The sequence below is a fragment of the Carassius auratus genome, chromosome 1 (genome assembly GCF_003368295.1).
Source record: "Carassius auratus strain Wakin chromosome 1, ASM336829v1, whole genome shotgun sequence".
NCBI classification, from domain to species: Eukaryota; Metazoa; Chordata; class Actinopteri; order Cypriniformes; family Cyprinidae; genus Carassius; species Carassius auratus.
Window position 1 is genome coordinate 29,480,011 of NC_039243.1, and position 15,619 is coordinate 29,495,629.

A 15,619-nucleotide genomic window follows, 5' to 3' on the forward strand; every position below is an offset into this window, starting at 1 on the left:
ATTTGAGTAATATCTTATTCAACAAAACATTAATAAGAAAACAATTTTTTTTTTACTATTTTACTCAAATTTAATGAGCAGTGCCTGGGACATAGCAAAACAACATACATCATCTCATACAAAACTAAAGAAAATACTGAAAATGTTTCTAAAGAGCCAAGTGATGCTTCTGTTATGAATAAAAAAAAACTTAGCCTAATATAACACACACCTTTCATAGTCATTTGTATGTTGAGTTATCATGGCAAATTAGTTATTTATATTCAGGACACCAAAAGGCACCCTACAGTGATATTGACCCACAAATACAAGTAATAAACAATAAATAAATATCTTTATTTATTTAATATTAATATTTTGTGATTAACTCTGCAGGCATAAGGTATACAAACATATGGTCACAAATAATTCAAATGATGAATGTGCACACTTTTAAATCCCAAAATGTGGGAAAATATTTTTAGATCACGTCGCCAAAATTTATTTTGTGCTACATGTGTAAATAAATTTATGAATAACAACGGACTGGAGATTTTTATTTTCCTTGTAAGCCTTCCGCACGCAATTTTTATCATTGGCTTTTAAGGAATAAGACTAAATTTGACAAAACACGAGGCAAAATGTTTTCATACAGTCTATGGATGAGGTAGACTGCTAGATATATTATTATTTATTTTTATTTTTTTTACAATGAATGTGCCATTGAAAGTGTTTAAGAAAAAATCTGGAAAGTGTAAACGTCGGGTTAACATTCGTGAGGCATGAGTTTGAGCTCGCTTTGAGCCAATCACCTACATCTTAACGACGAGCGTCACGTCACGTGATTAATATTCATGAGCCAAGCCTTTCTCGCAGTAGGATTGGTGATATCGCCACCCGGAAGTCTAATTTAGAAATATTGGAAGGAGCGTTTTCTTAAATCTGGATCTTCTTTTCCTTTTAATGCGTGATGATTGATCAGGCAGTGTGATGGAGTCCGAGCGTACTTCGGCTTATGGCGTGCGTATAAACTTTTTATTTCATTTGCTATTTTTCTACTTGTATGAAAACAGGGTCACGAGAGCAGCTGTAAAACTAACGTCACTCATTTCCAAATGTCCCTAATCTGACACACCGTTGCTTTGATGTGTATTAAGTAACACACGTGTTCTGCATGTTGTGTAGTAGTAGAAGAAGAAAATACACTGCACTTATGATCAGAGTTAAACCCCTTTCGATGACTCTTATGTGGCTGCTATTCGTTTCACCAAATGTTTTGATAACGGCGCCATTCCCAATGTCGTCCAACTAGTGAAAGGGGCCTTTAACAGAATGTTTGTGTAATAGTGAGCCATTATTAGGCTCTAATACAGTTTATGCACTTTGAAATGCATGAGTTCAAACTAGCATTTAATGCCTGCAAAGCAGCTTTCAGCTAATTGTTGTAGTGTATTATGGATTACACTGCATATTCTTACCTGTATGTGTCTGTCTTGTTTCTGTGGCCAGACTAACACAAATGTAGATTTTACTCAAAGCACTGACGATGACCCTCTTGATGGACCACTTATATCCCAAGATGTACTCGAGTCAGTGATCAAGAGAGAGTTTCAGAAATTACCCACTCAGTGGGCAGTGGGTGTCCTCTCTTTTTTACATGTGAGTATACAAACCGTTTTCACTGCACTTAGTTGAGAATGAGATGACATAACTTAAGATTTAAAAAAAAAAAATTATTTCATGGCAAAAAACAAGACACAAATAGTGAGTATTATCAGTGTTAAATGTTGGCCCACAAAGGAAAAACTCTTAAAGCATGTTCAGACTTTGATTATTTGTTTGTAAAACATTAATTTTTGAAGAATCCTTAACCTTAAATTAACTAGTTAGTTAGTTAGTACTAAACAATTTCCTCTGAGTGCTTTCTGTGTAACGTCTCTGTTTCTTGTTTGCAGGTGCTTTATGTGGTGCTTTGTATTTTAATCACAGTATTTTGCTGGATATCTGATGAGCACACTCCCGAGTGCACTGCAGCATTGCATGGCATCGAGTCCAAGACTGTGGTGTTACTGGGGAAAGTTTCACTCTGGGTGATGGTCTTTATATATGATAGATTTGTTCAGCATCAACACAGCGCCGTGAGACGGAGAGGTTATCTGGACTTCTACAGACTGACCCGAGGAATTAAAAACCTTCCTCTGCTAATTCATTCTGCAGGTGAATTTTAATTTCTCCCATCATGGTTTTTACCACTTTATAAAGTCATTCTTTATTAATAAAATCTTTTGTTAATGCTAAAGTGCTCTTTCAGTCATGTCCAAATTTTTGTTATATTTCACAAATGGCCACTAGATGACAGCACAGAAGCTATCGTTATGACTGTAAATATACCGTATATTGATTATGATATTTCATAGTAGATGCACAGTTGCTTTCATTTTTTTAAATCATAAATACACTTCATGACTAAGTCTAATTGTTTTTTTTCTCTCATTTTCTTATATGATGACATTTACACCACCGTTCCAAACAGTTTTTTTAAATAAAGAAACTAAGAAGATAAGCATTAGAAAGCAGCATTCAATTTATGAAAAGTAACAAAGATTTTTAAATTCTTTCAAAAATAATTTTAAATAAATGCTGCTCTAATGCACTTACTACTACTATTCATCAAAGAATGCTGAAAAAGTATCACACCTACCAAAGAAATATTAAACAAAATTGCTTTCAACATTATTATTATTATTAATAATAATATTAATAATAATAATAAATGTATCTTCAAAAAGCAAATCGGCAATATTAGAATGGTTTCTGAATGATCATGTGAGACTTAACATTGGAGAAAAGTTGCTGAAAAAAAATGTATTTTTGATCAATGAATGCAGCCTTGGAGAGCTTGAGACTTCTTTCAAAACCATAAAAAAAATCATGCCAACCCCAAACTTTTATATTTTTTTTAAATAATTGTGAGTCATACCGTAATACTCGATGTGTTTTGTACTGAACCATGACCAGATTTCATGCATTTTATCATTTTGTAAAGAAGCCTAATCAAATTAAATTATAATCAGGTAAATGTATTAATATCAACAGGAATGGATTTTTTAATTGCTGGTACGGATATCAGTGGTTAATATAATGCATAATTGCTCTCTTTTTCTCTCTTTCGTAGGTAATGCAGCGATCCTGACTGTAATTGCTCCATCATCTATGCTGGATGCAAGTGTGAAGAATCTGTCTGTATATCTTCTGTTGGCCATCATCTGTCTGGAGCTACTGCTGTCAGTTATATGCTTGCTTCGATATACAGGTGCTCACACATACACACACATGAGATTTCTTCATCATTCATTCGGAATGATATTTCTGCATATAGTAAATAACACAGAATCATGCACCAAACCTCCCATTTTTTTCACCTTCCCTTATACAGGGTTTTTAATTTCCACACCTGACAATGGCAATACGCATGGTCCATGAAACTGAAGTTTTTACACATTTAGTTTTTTTGTTGTTCTTCTTCTTCTGGCTGTGGGTTTGTTTAGTTTATTTATAGAAAACATGTGACTCACATCATTACATATAATTTCCTGTTCTCTGAAATGCTACTGCTCACAATATTCACTCGCTTTGATGGCTAATTGCAAGTAATAGTTGCCACAAGGACAGTACATGCACTCCTTCCCCCAGCATGCATTACAAAACCCAAGCTTCTGTCCTTACCACTTTAGAAACCCACCATGCAGCTGTTGTCCCTCTCATGCTCTTTTTCTTGCATTTTGTGTATGATAAAATAACAAACAGTTTGCTCCCCGTGGTACGAAATGAAGAAAAGAGGTATTGTTTGAGATGTTAAAGTGAAGGACTATGTTTCGGGGGAAGAGACTTGTTATGGACACATGGCTGATCTTTGCCAAAGGCAACCTGAATCCACCATGGCATTGTCTTTACTGTTTACAGACACACACACACACACACACATTCTCGTATCAGTGCCTGGATTCCAGAGATGATTAGGGAAGTGAAGCTTGACCACATGTTATCTATAGAGACACACCCTCACTTGCTCACTTCATTATCAATGAGACTATCTTATTATATCACTCTGAATTATGCATGAGGTGAGGGTAATGTTTCAGATGCATGTTTATGTATTTATGTGTATGCACAAGTGTTTAAAAGTTTTTAAATTATTATAAATATTCATAATGAATGCTTTTATCTCGCAGGAATGCATTAAATTGATCAAATAGTAAGAGTAAAGACATTTATAAAAGATATCAATGTTTTAATTTAATTTAATTTAAAAAAAAATATTTTTGAACTTTCTATTCATCAAAGAATTCTGAAAAAATATAAGTTTCCACACACACACACAAAAAAAGCAGTTTTCAACCTTGATAATAACAAAAGCACCAAATCAGCATATTAGAATGATTTCTGAAGGATCATGTGACACTGAAGACTGGAGTCATGATGCTGGAAAATCAGCTTTGCATCACAGGAATAAATTACATTTTTAAAACCGATGTATTAATTAAAACAGAAAACCATTATTTTAGATTTTCATACTATTTCACAAAATCACAGTTTTACTGTATTAAATGCAGCAGTGAATATAAGACACTTCTTCCAAAAACATTTATAAAAAATAATGTTTTGTTAAATTAATAAGAATTATGTACTATTCTGCCCCTTTTCTGTTTTTAATTTCGCTTCCATTGAGACACAATAAAAAAAAAAATCTAACATTTTTAAACAAATTTTCAAATGATCAGCAGAACAAAATTCATTATGCTTAGAAACCTGCTGCAAATGACCAAACTCTCAAATGATCAGTTTCAACTTTTTCACTTAAATAATGCTGCTAATATTATTTTTAATAAACAATACAAAAAATGGCAGTAGACATATGTGAATTTAATTTAATCTACAAATGAAAGAAACCCCCTACATGAGATTATTCCCAAAAGAATAAACCCAGGTCTCAATCAAAAATGTATTTATCGTGCTAACTACTGATCTCTATCTATTTAACCAGCGTTTATCCATATATCCATCTCTCGGTCCCTTTCCTAAAGGAAGGTGCAGTTAGGTCCGAGTCATGCTCCAGGGTCTTTGAAGTGTCTTCTGTGATGTTGCATCTCTGCCTCTCTCTCTCTCTCTTCATTTGAACATGAATGCAGTGTTCTGTATGGGCTGTATGCGGCCGCTGCACTTCAAAGGAAGTTTAGGGCTCTTCAAAGGGGGCGAGGGAGGTGATTGGGACCTGCATTGTTTTACCGTGATGCATGGACAACATGCGCTTGGGTTTCCGTGTTTCAGGATGACATTAGAGTGGAATGCAGAAATATGATGCTTGAGAGGATATAATTATGTGCATTATATTTTTTTATTAAAATCCGCTTGAGTTCTAAGAGCTTGGATATGTTGCACAAAAGTGCAAAATGTTTCTATGCCCTAAACTTTTGTGCAACATTGTGTTAGAATGCAAATGAATTATTAACTGTTAGCTTTGTATTGCTATAATGGTGTCTATTTTTACGGTGTTTTTTGTGGAGGGAAGCACCACTGTTAAGCGGAGATTTAAGAAATGTGTGACTGTCGCTCTTTCTATTTAAAAACACTCTTTAAAGGCTGTGACACAGCTGACAAATCACCCCTAATAACCTTCCAGCATTGCATATCTAAACTCGGATGAACCGCTTGAGCTTAACTTACTGTTATAAGTAGCACTTATATGACACTTCAGAGCAAGAGAAAAGGTGTGCATTATCTCTTCAGAGGGAATCCCTGATCTCCTTCCTGCTCAACTCAATGGCCTGTTGGCCCCCATTTCCTGCAGGTGATTGAAGAAAGAGCAGCTTTATCTGATGGGTGTGTTTGTATGGGTTGGCCAGGTGTGGTTGTTTGTTACAGTTTTTGGTCATTATGGCGTAATTAGAATGTATTCAGAGACCCTGAGATATTTTCCACTTTGATTATCTTTAGACAGATGTGTTTAAAATTTTTTGATCGTATAGCACAAGCTATCTCATGCATTTTATAGGTGACGAATGTAATTATTTCAGTATTGGAATGCAAAGAGAAATATAAGTGTCATCTCGGTGATTTGTCAACTGTTTGACACATCATCGCTCAAGACATAAGGCATCTGTCATCGTCTTAATTATTTCGAATGGTAATGAAGTTTCCAGCTATCAGAGGAAGTGTTTTTTTTTTTTTTTTTTAAGATTTACTCGCCATGGGATTAATTGACCCCCCTTCCCCCAAGCTGCACTATTTTGACATCTTGCACATATTTTGAAATGGCTTAAACTTGCTGTTCTGTCATAGTGCACGGAGTGAAAGTTTGCTGATTGAGAGGAATATTAAAGGTGTGAGAGAGGAGGGAAGTGACGTTTGAAATCACACCATTGCTCTGCGTTCAAGCTCACAAAACACACTAGCCACGCGTCTACTAGCACACCTTACGGTGAAGAACATGACTCCTGCAAACACACACCTAGCTCACGTTAAAGCATGTCTTGCATCGTCAGACACACACCACAGCTAACAACAATTGACACCGTCTGATTTTTCAATGTTAAATACTTTGCCCGTTTGTTAAGTTAAAGTAGTAGTTCGTATAAGAATGAGATTGTAAAGGAATAGATGGATTCTAAAAAAAAATTCAGTTCCAGATGATGAAAATTCCTAGATTTTCTGGTGTCAGACTGCAATATTGAAATTACTGTGACGAAGAAAGGCATTGGAGAAACAAATGAGAAAACTACATTCTTGTTAATTTTTGTATATTTATCATCTTGTGTTCTAGTGCATGTGGTGAAGTTTAATAGCAAGAAGCCACATCCTGATGTGACTGAAGAGGAGCGCTCTCATGGCTGCTCCAGCGGATCACATGCAGAGACAGGCTTCAGGTAAAACACATTTGTGAAAGAGTCGTATACACTGAGCAGAGATATTAATCTGTTTATATTTGGTCATTTTGAGAAGCCATTTTGAAAAGTATTAGTTTCCGGTTGTGTCAGCTCAAGTTAACCCACAGTCTTTGTAAGAGGATTATGTGCAATTTTCATAGTAAATGTGTTTCCATTTTCAATTAAATTTGTCTACTCTCTCAAAGAACATATATTGGTCGTCCAGTAGCACACATACAAATGGTCCTTGGTAAATGATCAAAGAAGTGTTGTTCTTAAAAAAAAAAAAAAAAAAAGATTCTGATAAATTTAGCTTTTTATTTATATCTGTCCAATGAATAAAATAGGTTGGTAAATATTCTTAGAATTTGTTTATTGTAAAATTAAAGAAATAAATCAGCAATCTAATTTACTTACTACTTCACGATAGAAAACTGCTCTTCATTTTAAAACATTCAACAGCAGAAAGTTGCAGTCTTGAACCCTGGGAATATTAAAATGTATATGGTACCATTTTAAAGTTTGGGAACCGTAAGATTTTTTTTATTCAGCAAGGAAGCATTGAATTGATCAAAACTGACAGTAAAGACTTTCACATTATTACAAAATTGCGAATAAATAATAATAATAAATATTATATAACAAAATAGTAAATGCACTTTTTTTCTGTCCGTTTCTTGAACACCAGATCAGCATTAGAATAATTTATGAAGGGTCATGTGACACTGAAGTTGACTGAATAATAAATATTTTATGTATATAAATTCTAGCCAAATGTTCATTTTCAAAAACGAATAAAAAATAGCTAATTAATTAATGTTTTCTTAGACCTTGCATGTGTGTGTGTGTGTGTGAATTTGTTCAAGTTATATATTTTTTATTTTTACCTTTTTTTTTAAAAAGTTGGGCCCTATGGATGTATAATTTCTTCATTCCAGTGGTTCGTAGTAGGCCTACATTAGTTAAATGATTGTAGTTTATGAAAGATTGTTTTCTGCTCGTACACCTGTTTTAAAATAAATAGTTTTCCAATATAAACAAGTTTGGTGTCTAACAAAATGTAGATTCATATCTCATTCTGACCAATATATATACTTCTCTGTCTCTCCCAGGACAGTCAGTGCTGGGGCGTCCCTAAATAGAATGTGTTTTCTGTTTGGACAGTGTTTTCATTGGCGCACACACACACACTGACATTTCAATCCCATGTGCTGTGGACGGTTCAGACAGGTGCACGTGTTCTGTGGTTTATTTCACAGGGACGGCTCCAGTTTGGAGGATGTGGTGGAAAAGCAGGCAGACCTGATTGATTATCTCAAACAGCACAACAGCGTCCTGAGCAGGAGGATCCTCACGCTGACCGGCCAGCAGATCAGAGCCTGACGCATGCAGACAGAAAGAGTGACTCATGATGGGCTCTGAAGCCATGCGAGTGTGTGTGTGTGTGTGTGTGTGTGTGTCTGTCTTGACTGGCATCGGCAGCCATGGCTGACTGATCAGAAGGCTTTTGGTGGGAAATGAAGCCTGGTAACCTCTCTAACAGCGCTTTCATGTTTCCATGACAAGTCTGGGTAGACAATGGCTGCAATTAGGAAGTCAAAAACCGCTGCTGCAGAAATGTGCGGGTTAAGATGCTTACTAGGTGTTTATGGGATAGCGAGATGTAATCAAACTAAAAGCTTTATCATGTAACTTGTGGCTTTCCTTGTTTGTGCCTGTGAGAGCATGGATAAGTGGGTACAGCGATAGTTAATCATACTTGATTTGGTTTCTTTAGTGTGTCATTGGTGTTTGTGTGTAAGGAATGTGTCAGATGGATGTTTCTTGTGGTGTGTATGTGTTGGAGCCATTCTCAAAACATGGCCATTTTAGTACTAATGCTTTATGTCACAGATGTTATGACCTGCTGTCTTTTTATGTAAAGTAATGTGAATAAAATGATTGAAAACTACTTTTTGAAATACAATTTTCACAGATTTTATTGAATTAGGTTGGTTGTTTTTTTTAATGTGCATATGGTAAGATACTAGATTAAAATTTTGCTTCTTGGAAATTTACTTTTTGTATGTTGGTTACATATGGTTTTGGAAAACTTGGATACTATGTTCAAAGTTTAAGTTTTTAAACAATTTGTGATAGTGAAAGAATTGTTACAAATATTAGTAAATATAATTAAGTATCTGTCTAATTTTTGATGGGTTGCACCACATGACCTTTCACAGAGATATTTTATTTTCAGCAATTTAATGATGTTGATCGTTATGAGGGTCTGCATAGGTCATCTCTGATATCACAAATTCTTTTATTTGCATGAAATTTGGGATGCAAGTACTTAACATTGTTGCTGAATATGTCAATCTTTTTTAAGAGAAGTATTCTGCAGATAAGGTGTATATGTATATGTGTGTATATATATATATGTATGTATCCATGCAAAAGAGGGTAAAACAGTCTCCATCTGGAATCGGGAACGTTGAACTTTCTGGTCGGTGGCTTTTTTCAGATTCTGTCAATCAAAAACGAAACAATCCCAGGTTTGTCAAAACCAATTGTTAAACCTGGCAGTCTATTGATCCTATTATAAGACTTCATTCACTCCCCCCATTTCGTTCATTAACAGCTTGTAGATTTCTGTGCCAAGTATGAATTGAGACACATGAAGACTAGGTGAAAAGACAATATTTTTTTTTATTTAATCAAGATAATAATAAAAGATTTAAAGTGCATAAATTACATATAAACACATTTCATCCTGTTCTTACTATTTACAATGATCCTGGCAAACTCAAACTGATTGAGCGATGAGTTTTCAGCATGTTTGGTTGCAGTGAATGTCCCCATGGCTTGTTCACTAACATTCATAAAACAATACACTGCCTTTACTGCAGTGACTAGCATGGCTTGGTTACGGAACAGTCCTCAGTGAGTCAGATACAAAACTCTTCTCTCTTTTCCCAATGCTGTCTTTGGTTTTCTTAACGCTCAACAAGACATCATTAAGGATCATTGTGAAACCTGATGAAGAAGAAAACAACCAAAGTTTTATCCACAATCATTCAGGATAAACATTTACTGTTCCTAGTTTTCCTTTTAGACATTGTTCCTATATATATATGTGTGTGTGGGTGTGTTTAGTTAACTCCAGACTAGCTCTGGCTCATTGTGTGGGGGTCATAGAGTAAAGGTTAAAGGTCACAACCTCTCCAGAGTGTCTGAAAACAGTAGGCGGCTCCAGTAGGCTGTCACCGTGTCCCCACAGTGTCACATCACACACAGATTTCAACATGAATAACCACCCAAAATTGAACTGTTCAGTAACATATAGCTTTTGATGTAAGAACCAACTACAAGCTGTACTTGGCATCCACTTTATGACTTGTATCCATGAGTTTTGCTCTCCAACTATATTCATCTCTGTATCACCTTATGACCTCCTTTTGGGGTATTTGTGTATGTTATAAGCAAGATGTAGAATTTTTTTCTTCCGTCTCCAAAAAGTTTTTTTTTTTTTTTCATCAAGAACAGCTATTTTGCAGCACTTTTTCATTGTTAAGCTTTTTAGAAACCTAAGAAATGCAAACAACAAACAATCTAAAATGTAAAACGGAGATAGAAGGGGGGAAAAATCATTAATTATCACACAGTTTACTCGGTTAAACCATTTTTTATATTAAATTTTTCAATTCTGTTGTTCAATTCTTTTTAGTTCTATTCGTAAACTAATCCATTACTGCACTTCCTTCACTAAAAAGGCCACCAGATGTTTCTAGTAGCATTACTAGGTGTAGTTCAACAGTGTGTGTGGCAGATAGTTGAAATGGGGTGTATTGTATGGCTGTGTGTCTGCTCAGGCAATTTAGATTTCTACTCTTTTGTGTGTGTGTGTGTGTGTGTGTGGAGTGTTTGTGTTTACTCCAAATCCTAGAGAAAGTCACACGGCTATAAAGATCCAATAATTTCCCAGCTCATTTAGTCCAAGGTGTTTACCCAAAGTCTGTCTGTTTGTTTGGAGATCCAACATGTGGTTTGTTAATTAATCTGGCCTTCCCTTCTCCAGAGATTACAATGGAGTGGTCCCCAGCTAACAGGGAAAGTTCTTTCTAAGTTATGAAAAAACATTCTTCAGGAATCGTTAATAGAATGTTCATTCAAAGTTGTGTTCTCAAAATGTTAGCAATACACTACTTATGCATCATTTATGGAATGTTTCTCTGAAATTTTTTTTAGTTGGATGTTTGTTTAATGTTTACTAGTTTGAGAAACCATTCAAAAGTAACATTCCCATAATGTTGTCCCGTAAATTTGCACAAACAAGAAAAACATTAAAAATGCAATGTTTTGAACATTATTAGTCAGCTGGGTAAACGGTATTCTTAAATGAAGCGCAAGCACTTGTTAGGCAAGTTTTAGTTTGTGTTTTAAAGGATTCACTAAAGTAATTTGTGGTATTTAGTGATTATTTGTCAGCAAATATTTCAAGGGAATGTCAGAATTTGAGTTTCCTAATGATGTTCCCCTTTAATCGCACTTTTTCAATATTTGTTCATTCCTCAGACTAATAAAAGGGAATTAATGGCTCGTCTTACCTCAAGGGAATGGCACTCTGGAGTGAAGAGGTAGACAGCGCTTCTTTGGACAGTTCTGTTTGCGATATTTCCGCCTTAGGTTGAGAAAATCTTGAAATGGAGGAAAAAACAAGTATTAGGGCTATAAACTATTGAACTTATATTTAATGCCAAATCAAGACATATATAGTGCTTTATACAAAACAGATTTTTAAGGCAGTTTCACAGTTATAATAATAATAAAAAAAAGTTTTAGTGTTGCTAAGTTCTTCAGTTCTGAAACAAGCACAATGTAAATCAGCTCTGAGAAGACAGTGGTATTATGCAGCTCAGTTTAGGCTAATTCAATGGAGATTCAGTTTAGTTTAATAACTGTTCTAATGTTGCAGAGTTCATTATGAATATCAATATTTCAAAAGAGGTCAACCATTGTTTTACAATATTGATTCTAAAATTGACAATTGGATATTTTGGGGGGAGGTTAGGGAGATATGCATCCCTTGCCCCCCAGAAACCCCTCCCCTGATTGGGGTGTTACCTGAAATAAATTCAAATTGAATGGTCTCTCCAGTTGGTTACAAACAATCTGGAGGGCAATATAACAATCAGAGGTTCTTGTGATAACACTCATGTCACTTCCCTCCACAAGCAGCTATTAGATCCTCTCCCAGAGGCGCAAGGACAATGGCACGGTGCTCACGGGAGGAGAACAGGGCACTTTTATATCTGCCTTTGACTAAAGCTATGCGAGCTCCATGCACCTCCCAGTCTTTCTCTCTTTCACCGCAGTAACCCTTTGCTAATGCATTATACCATTGTGCTCAACATCATGACTAACAATGAAGGCCGGTGCTTGATCGCCCACGGGCACCAGATTAATTGCGCATAGCCGCCACAGCAGCGGGAGATGAGTGTATACACGAAGGCTAAATTACATTTAGTTACATACCAATGTGTCTGAGTGTTTAGATAATTGCAAAACCACGTTAAGCAGCAGTGTAAAATAAATTGCGTAAATGCGGTTTATTTCCAGTTGCATTAACATAAGTTTAAAAATGCATTGTTATATTAAGTAGAAGAGCAACTTGTAACATTTATCCCCGAGTCAAGGGTCAAGTGAAACCTTTGTGAAACCCAAGCTCTTCTCTAGAGTATGTTAAGGTGCTGAGCTTTTTCAGAAGCGACAAACCAAGCGCCACTTAAAATCCACTCAACGCGCTGATCCTAAATCAGCAATGAGCACATGACACGCACAGACCTAATTACGCCAACTAGATCCTAATTGACTAATGAGGAGACGGTTATCCAAAGTGACTCGCTGCAGAACAGTTGTTTCTGGAGTTTAATTCTACAAGTTTAATTCTATCAGATAGATAGATAGATAGATAGATAGATAGATAGATAGATAGATAGATAGATAGATAGATAGATAGATAGATAGATAGATAGATAGATAAAAATAATTTAGATTAAAATATATGCATGATTTATTACAGATTTTTTAGCGAGGTCAGAACGCAGATAAATTATTAGGGTTAGTTATTTAGCTATATTACATTTTTTGCACTTGATATTTTGGGGTAATGAATAGGACAGATACGTTATAAATAACAAACTGCAGGTCCTTTAGTCAACAAAAAACACTTTACAAAAGTAAAAAAATATATATAAATATATTAAACAAAAAATCCTTACACATTTTCTTAATGTAGGTTTCGTTGCAGCAATTTTTTTTTTTTTTTTTTTTTTTTTTTTTTGCGTCACTTGTTTTTTCGTGCAGGTATTCTGTCCTCTCTACACAAGCACTCGTGGTCATGTACCTTGTTTCTCTGCGCTGGTGATGTACAGGATTGTCAGCAGCAGCAGAAGGAGATACAGTGGATGGAAGAATCTCATGCTGATGCTGTGTGAGGCTCGGTCCGCTCCTCCGATGTCTCCGGTAACTCCGAAAGCAAACTCTGTTGATATGCAGATAAAATCCCTTTACGTGTCTGTCGTTCTCGGTATTTCTCTCGGGGCTCGTGTAGGATGCCGTGATAGTGGATGCGCACGCAGCTCAAGTCAGTTCTCAGGCTCTCCAACTTTTCCAGAGTTTCAGATGGCGATATTCACTCTTTCTTCGCTCTCCTCGGATGGATAGATAACCTGATGAGTGTGAATGTCCAGTCAAGACAATGTAGCTTCACCCCCTCTTTATACAGACAAGAGAAAGGGGAGGAGAGGGCACAACAGAAGGAGGGGTAGGCTATGGATGACCAAAAATTGGGTGGGGACATGGGACATCACACACACACACACACACACACACACAACACACACAATTTTGCATTGCACATATTGACCCCACATGTATCAGGTAACAGAGCTGGCAGAAATGAGCTCCCTAAACACAAAACGTTTTTGGAGTTACTTTATGCTTGCAGAAATTATTTGTTGTGTACAGTGGTGGACATATAGTAGGATCCTAAAGTCTGAGCCTATAAGTCAAAATGGTTCTATTTTGCATTATATTACTAATCATATTGTCTGCATAACAATTTAGATGAATTTTGTAATGTTTTATTTTGCTCAAATAATCGTAAGACCTTTTATCCAAGGAACCTTACATTTAAATAGACAGATAGTTCGAAAAAAAATTGTTTACAGCTCATTGTTGACTTAATTATAGACTAATTATTGAATGAAGGAATATATTAAGAAATGTTTAGGGGAAATGTTTTTATTACATTTCAACTAAATTTGCTTGCATTTGATTTGTGATAAATAAATTAATTCTTTGAAATATTTTGTATAATATTTATTATACTAATATATTTCACACGTACATTCTTAAACATTTAAACAAACAAAAGTTGTTTAATTCTTACATACAGACTAATTCAGTATGCAAATATTTTATAAATAACATTAACAAATATTATGCCAAAAAAAAAAAATCGCACATATATATATATATATAAAATCATTTTTAGGTTTAATTTTAAAGTAAAATCCCAGATTTGTGATATCAGATTTTTGGACCACACTGTGTGTGTATTTTTGGTTTTGTCTGTGTGGATAAATATAGATCATTGAGATTTGGTGCCTCATAATATGCAATTGAATGTGTCTGTTTTTAGTTAGAGATTAACATTGGAGGTGTGTGAATTATTGGCTGGCCTGGTCAGTTAGGTGTGTGTGTGTGTGTGTGTGTGTGTGTGTGTGTGTGTGTGTGTGTGTGAACGAGCTGTGAAGTGCTGGTTATAGTGTGGCTTCTGGACCTATACTAATGAGCTACTATTGTACTTCACTACCTAAAACAAAACCTCACCACAGGAGAGCCAGCCTGACACACACTTACACACTGGCCAAAGACTGTTAGAGCTGATGTCTACCTTTTTCATTTAAAGTATAGATTAACATGGTCTAATACTCATCGACTTGATTTGCAGAGGCATAAAATGCTAGTAAATCATCTGGAAAGAAATCAAGGAATTGAGCGAAGAGACAAATCATCATGGCAGAGCATTATGATTATTATACATCACACAATGATAAATATAGTTTACATTAGGAGTTAAGCTAGGATTTAAACTGAGGTGGTGTTAATTTAGGAGCACCCCCAATGTATCATTTGCATGTAAACATTACACTGAATGATGTCTACAAAGGCTCCCTTGAGCTCAAGTACAAGTGCAGTGAATCGAAAGTGTTGGAGACAAACTTGCAAAGACTGTTTACCCCAAAACAGGCTTAATAATGGAAGAGTCACTTTCTGATGGACAGTTTAAGCTCAAGATGGGTTTTTCTTTGTGTGCATGCTTTTGTTCGGTGATGTTATACTAAACTGGACAGATACCCTAGTGTGCTGAGGGTTCAATATGGTAATGTTATTAGATTTACAGATATCCCATGTGTCCCTGTATGTGCATGTGTGTTATAATGAGCCAATGTTGTGAATGACTTGACTGTGCAAGACTATGTGTACTACTAGTAAAATATGCAAATAATGTTGCAGCTCCATCAAGTAAACAAATGACAGTAAATATTGGATAATTTGTAGGAGTATTTAATTGAATCAAGCAGGGTTATTATCATGAACTAAAAGCAAAAAGGAAAAATTGTTGCCTTACTAACTGAATTAAGTTCAATTTGAAGTACTAAAATTACTGA

The 15,619-nt window shown here is 35.4% G+C and overlaps 1 protein-coding gene and 1 long non-coding RNA gene across 2 annotated transcripts; one reads left to right on the plus strand and one right to left on the minus strand.

Moving 5' to 3' along the window:
- The first annotated feature begins 848 nt into the window (after positions 1 to 848).
- Positions 849 to 8,853, plus strand: tmem192 (transmembrane protein 192). The gene is made up of 6 exons (XM_026268766.1): positions 849 to 999; positions 1,489 to 1,638; positions 1,935 to 2,196; positions 3,155 to 3,292; positions 6,800 to 6,902; positions 8,162 to 8,853. Exons 1-6 carry the CDS (start codon positions 970 to 972, stop codon positions 8,283 to 8,285), a joined length of 807 nt encoding a protein of 268 aa, XP_026124551.1. The 5' UTR covers positions 849 to 969; the 3' UTR covers positions 8,286 to 8,853.
- A 717-nt stretch (positions 8,854 to 9,570) lies between these two features.
- Positions 9,571 to 13,818, minus strand: LOC113106740 (uncharacterized). Its single transcript, XR_003292564.1, has 3 exons — positions 13,288 to 13,818; positions 11,489 to 11,578; positions 9,571 to 9,917 (listed from the first exon to the last, which is right to left on the minus strand). It is a non-coding gene; the product is annotated as an uncharacterized LOC113106740 (long non-coding RNA).
- Positions 13,819 to 15,619: the final 1,801 nt, after the last annotated feature.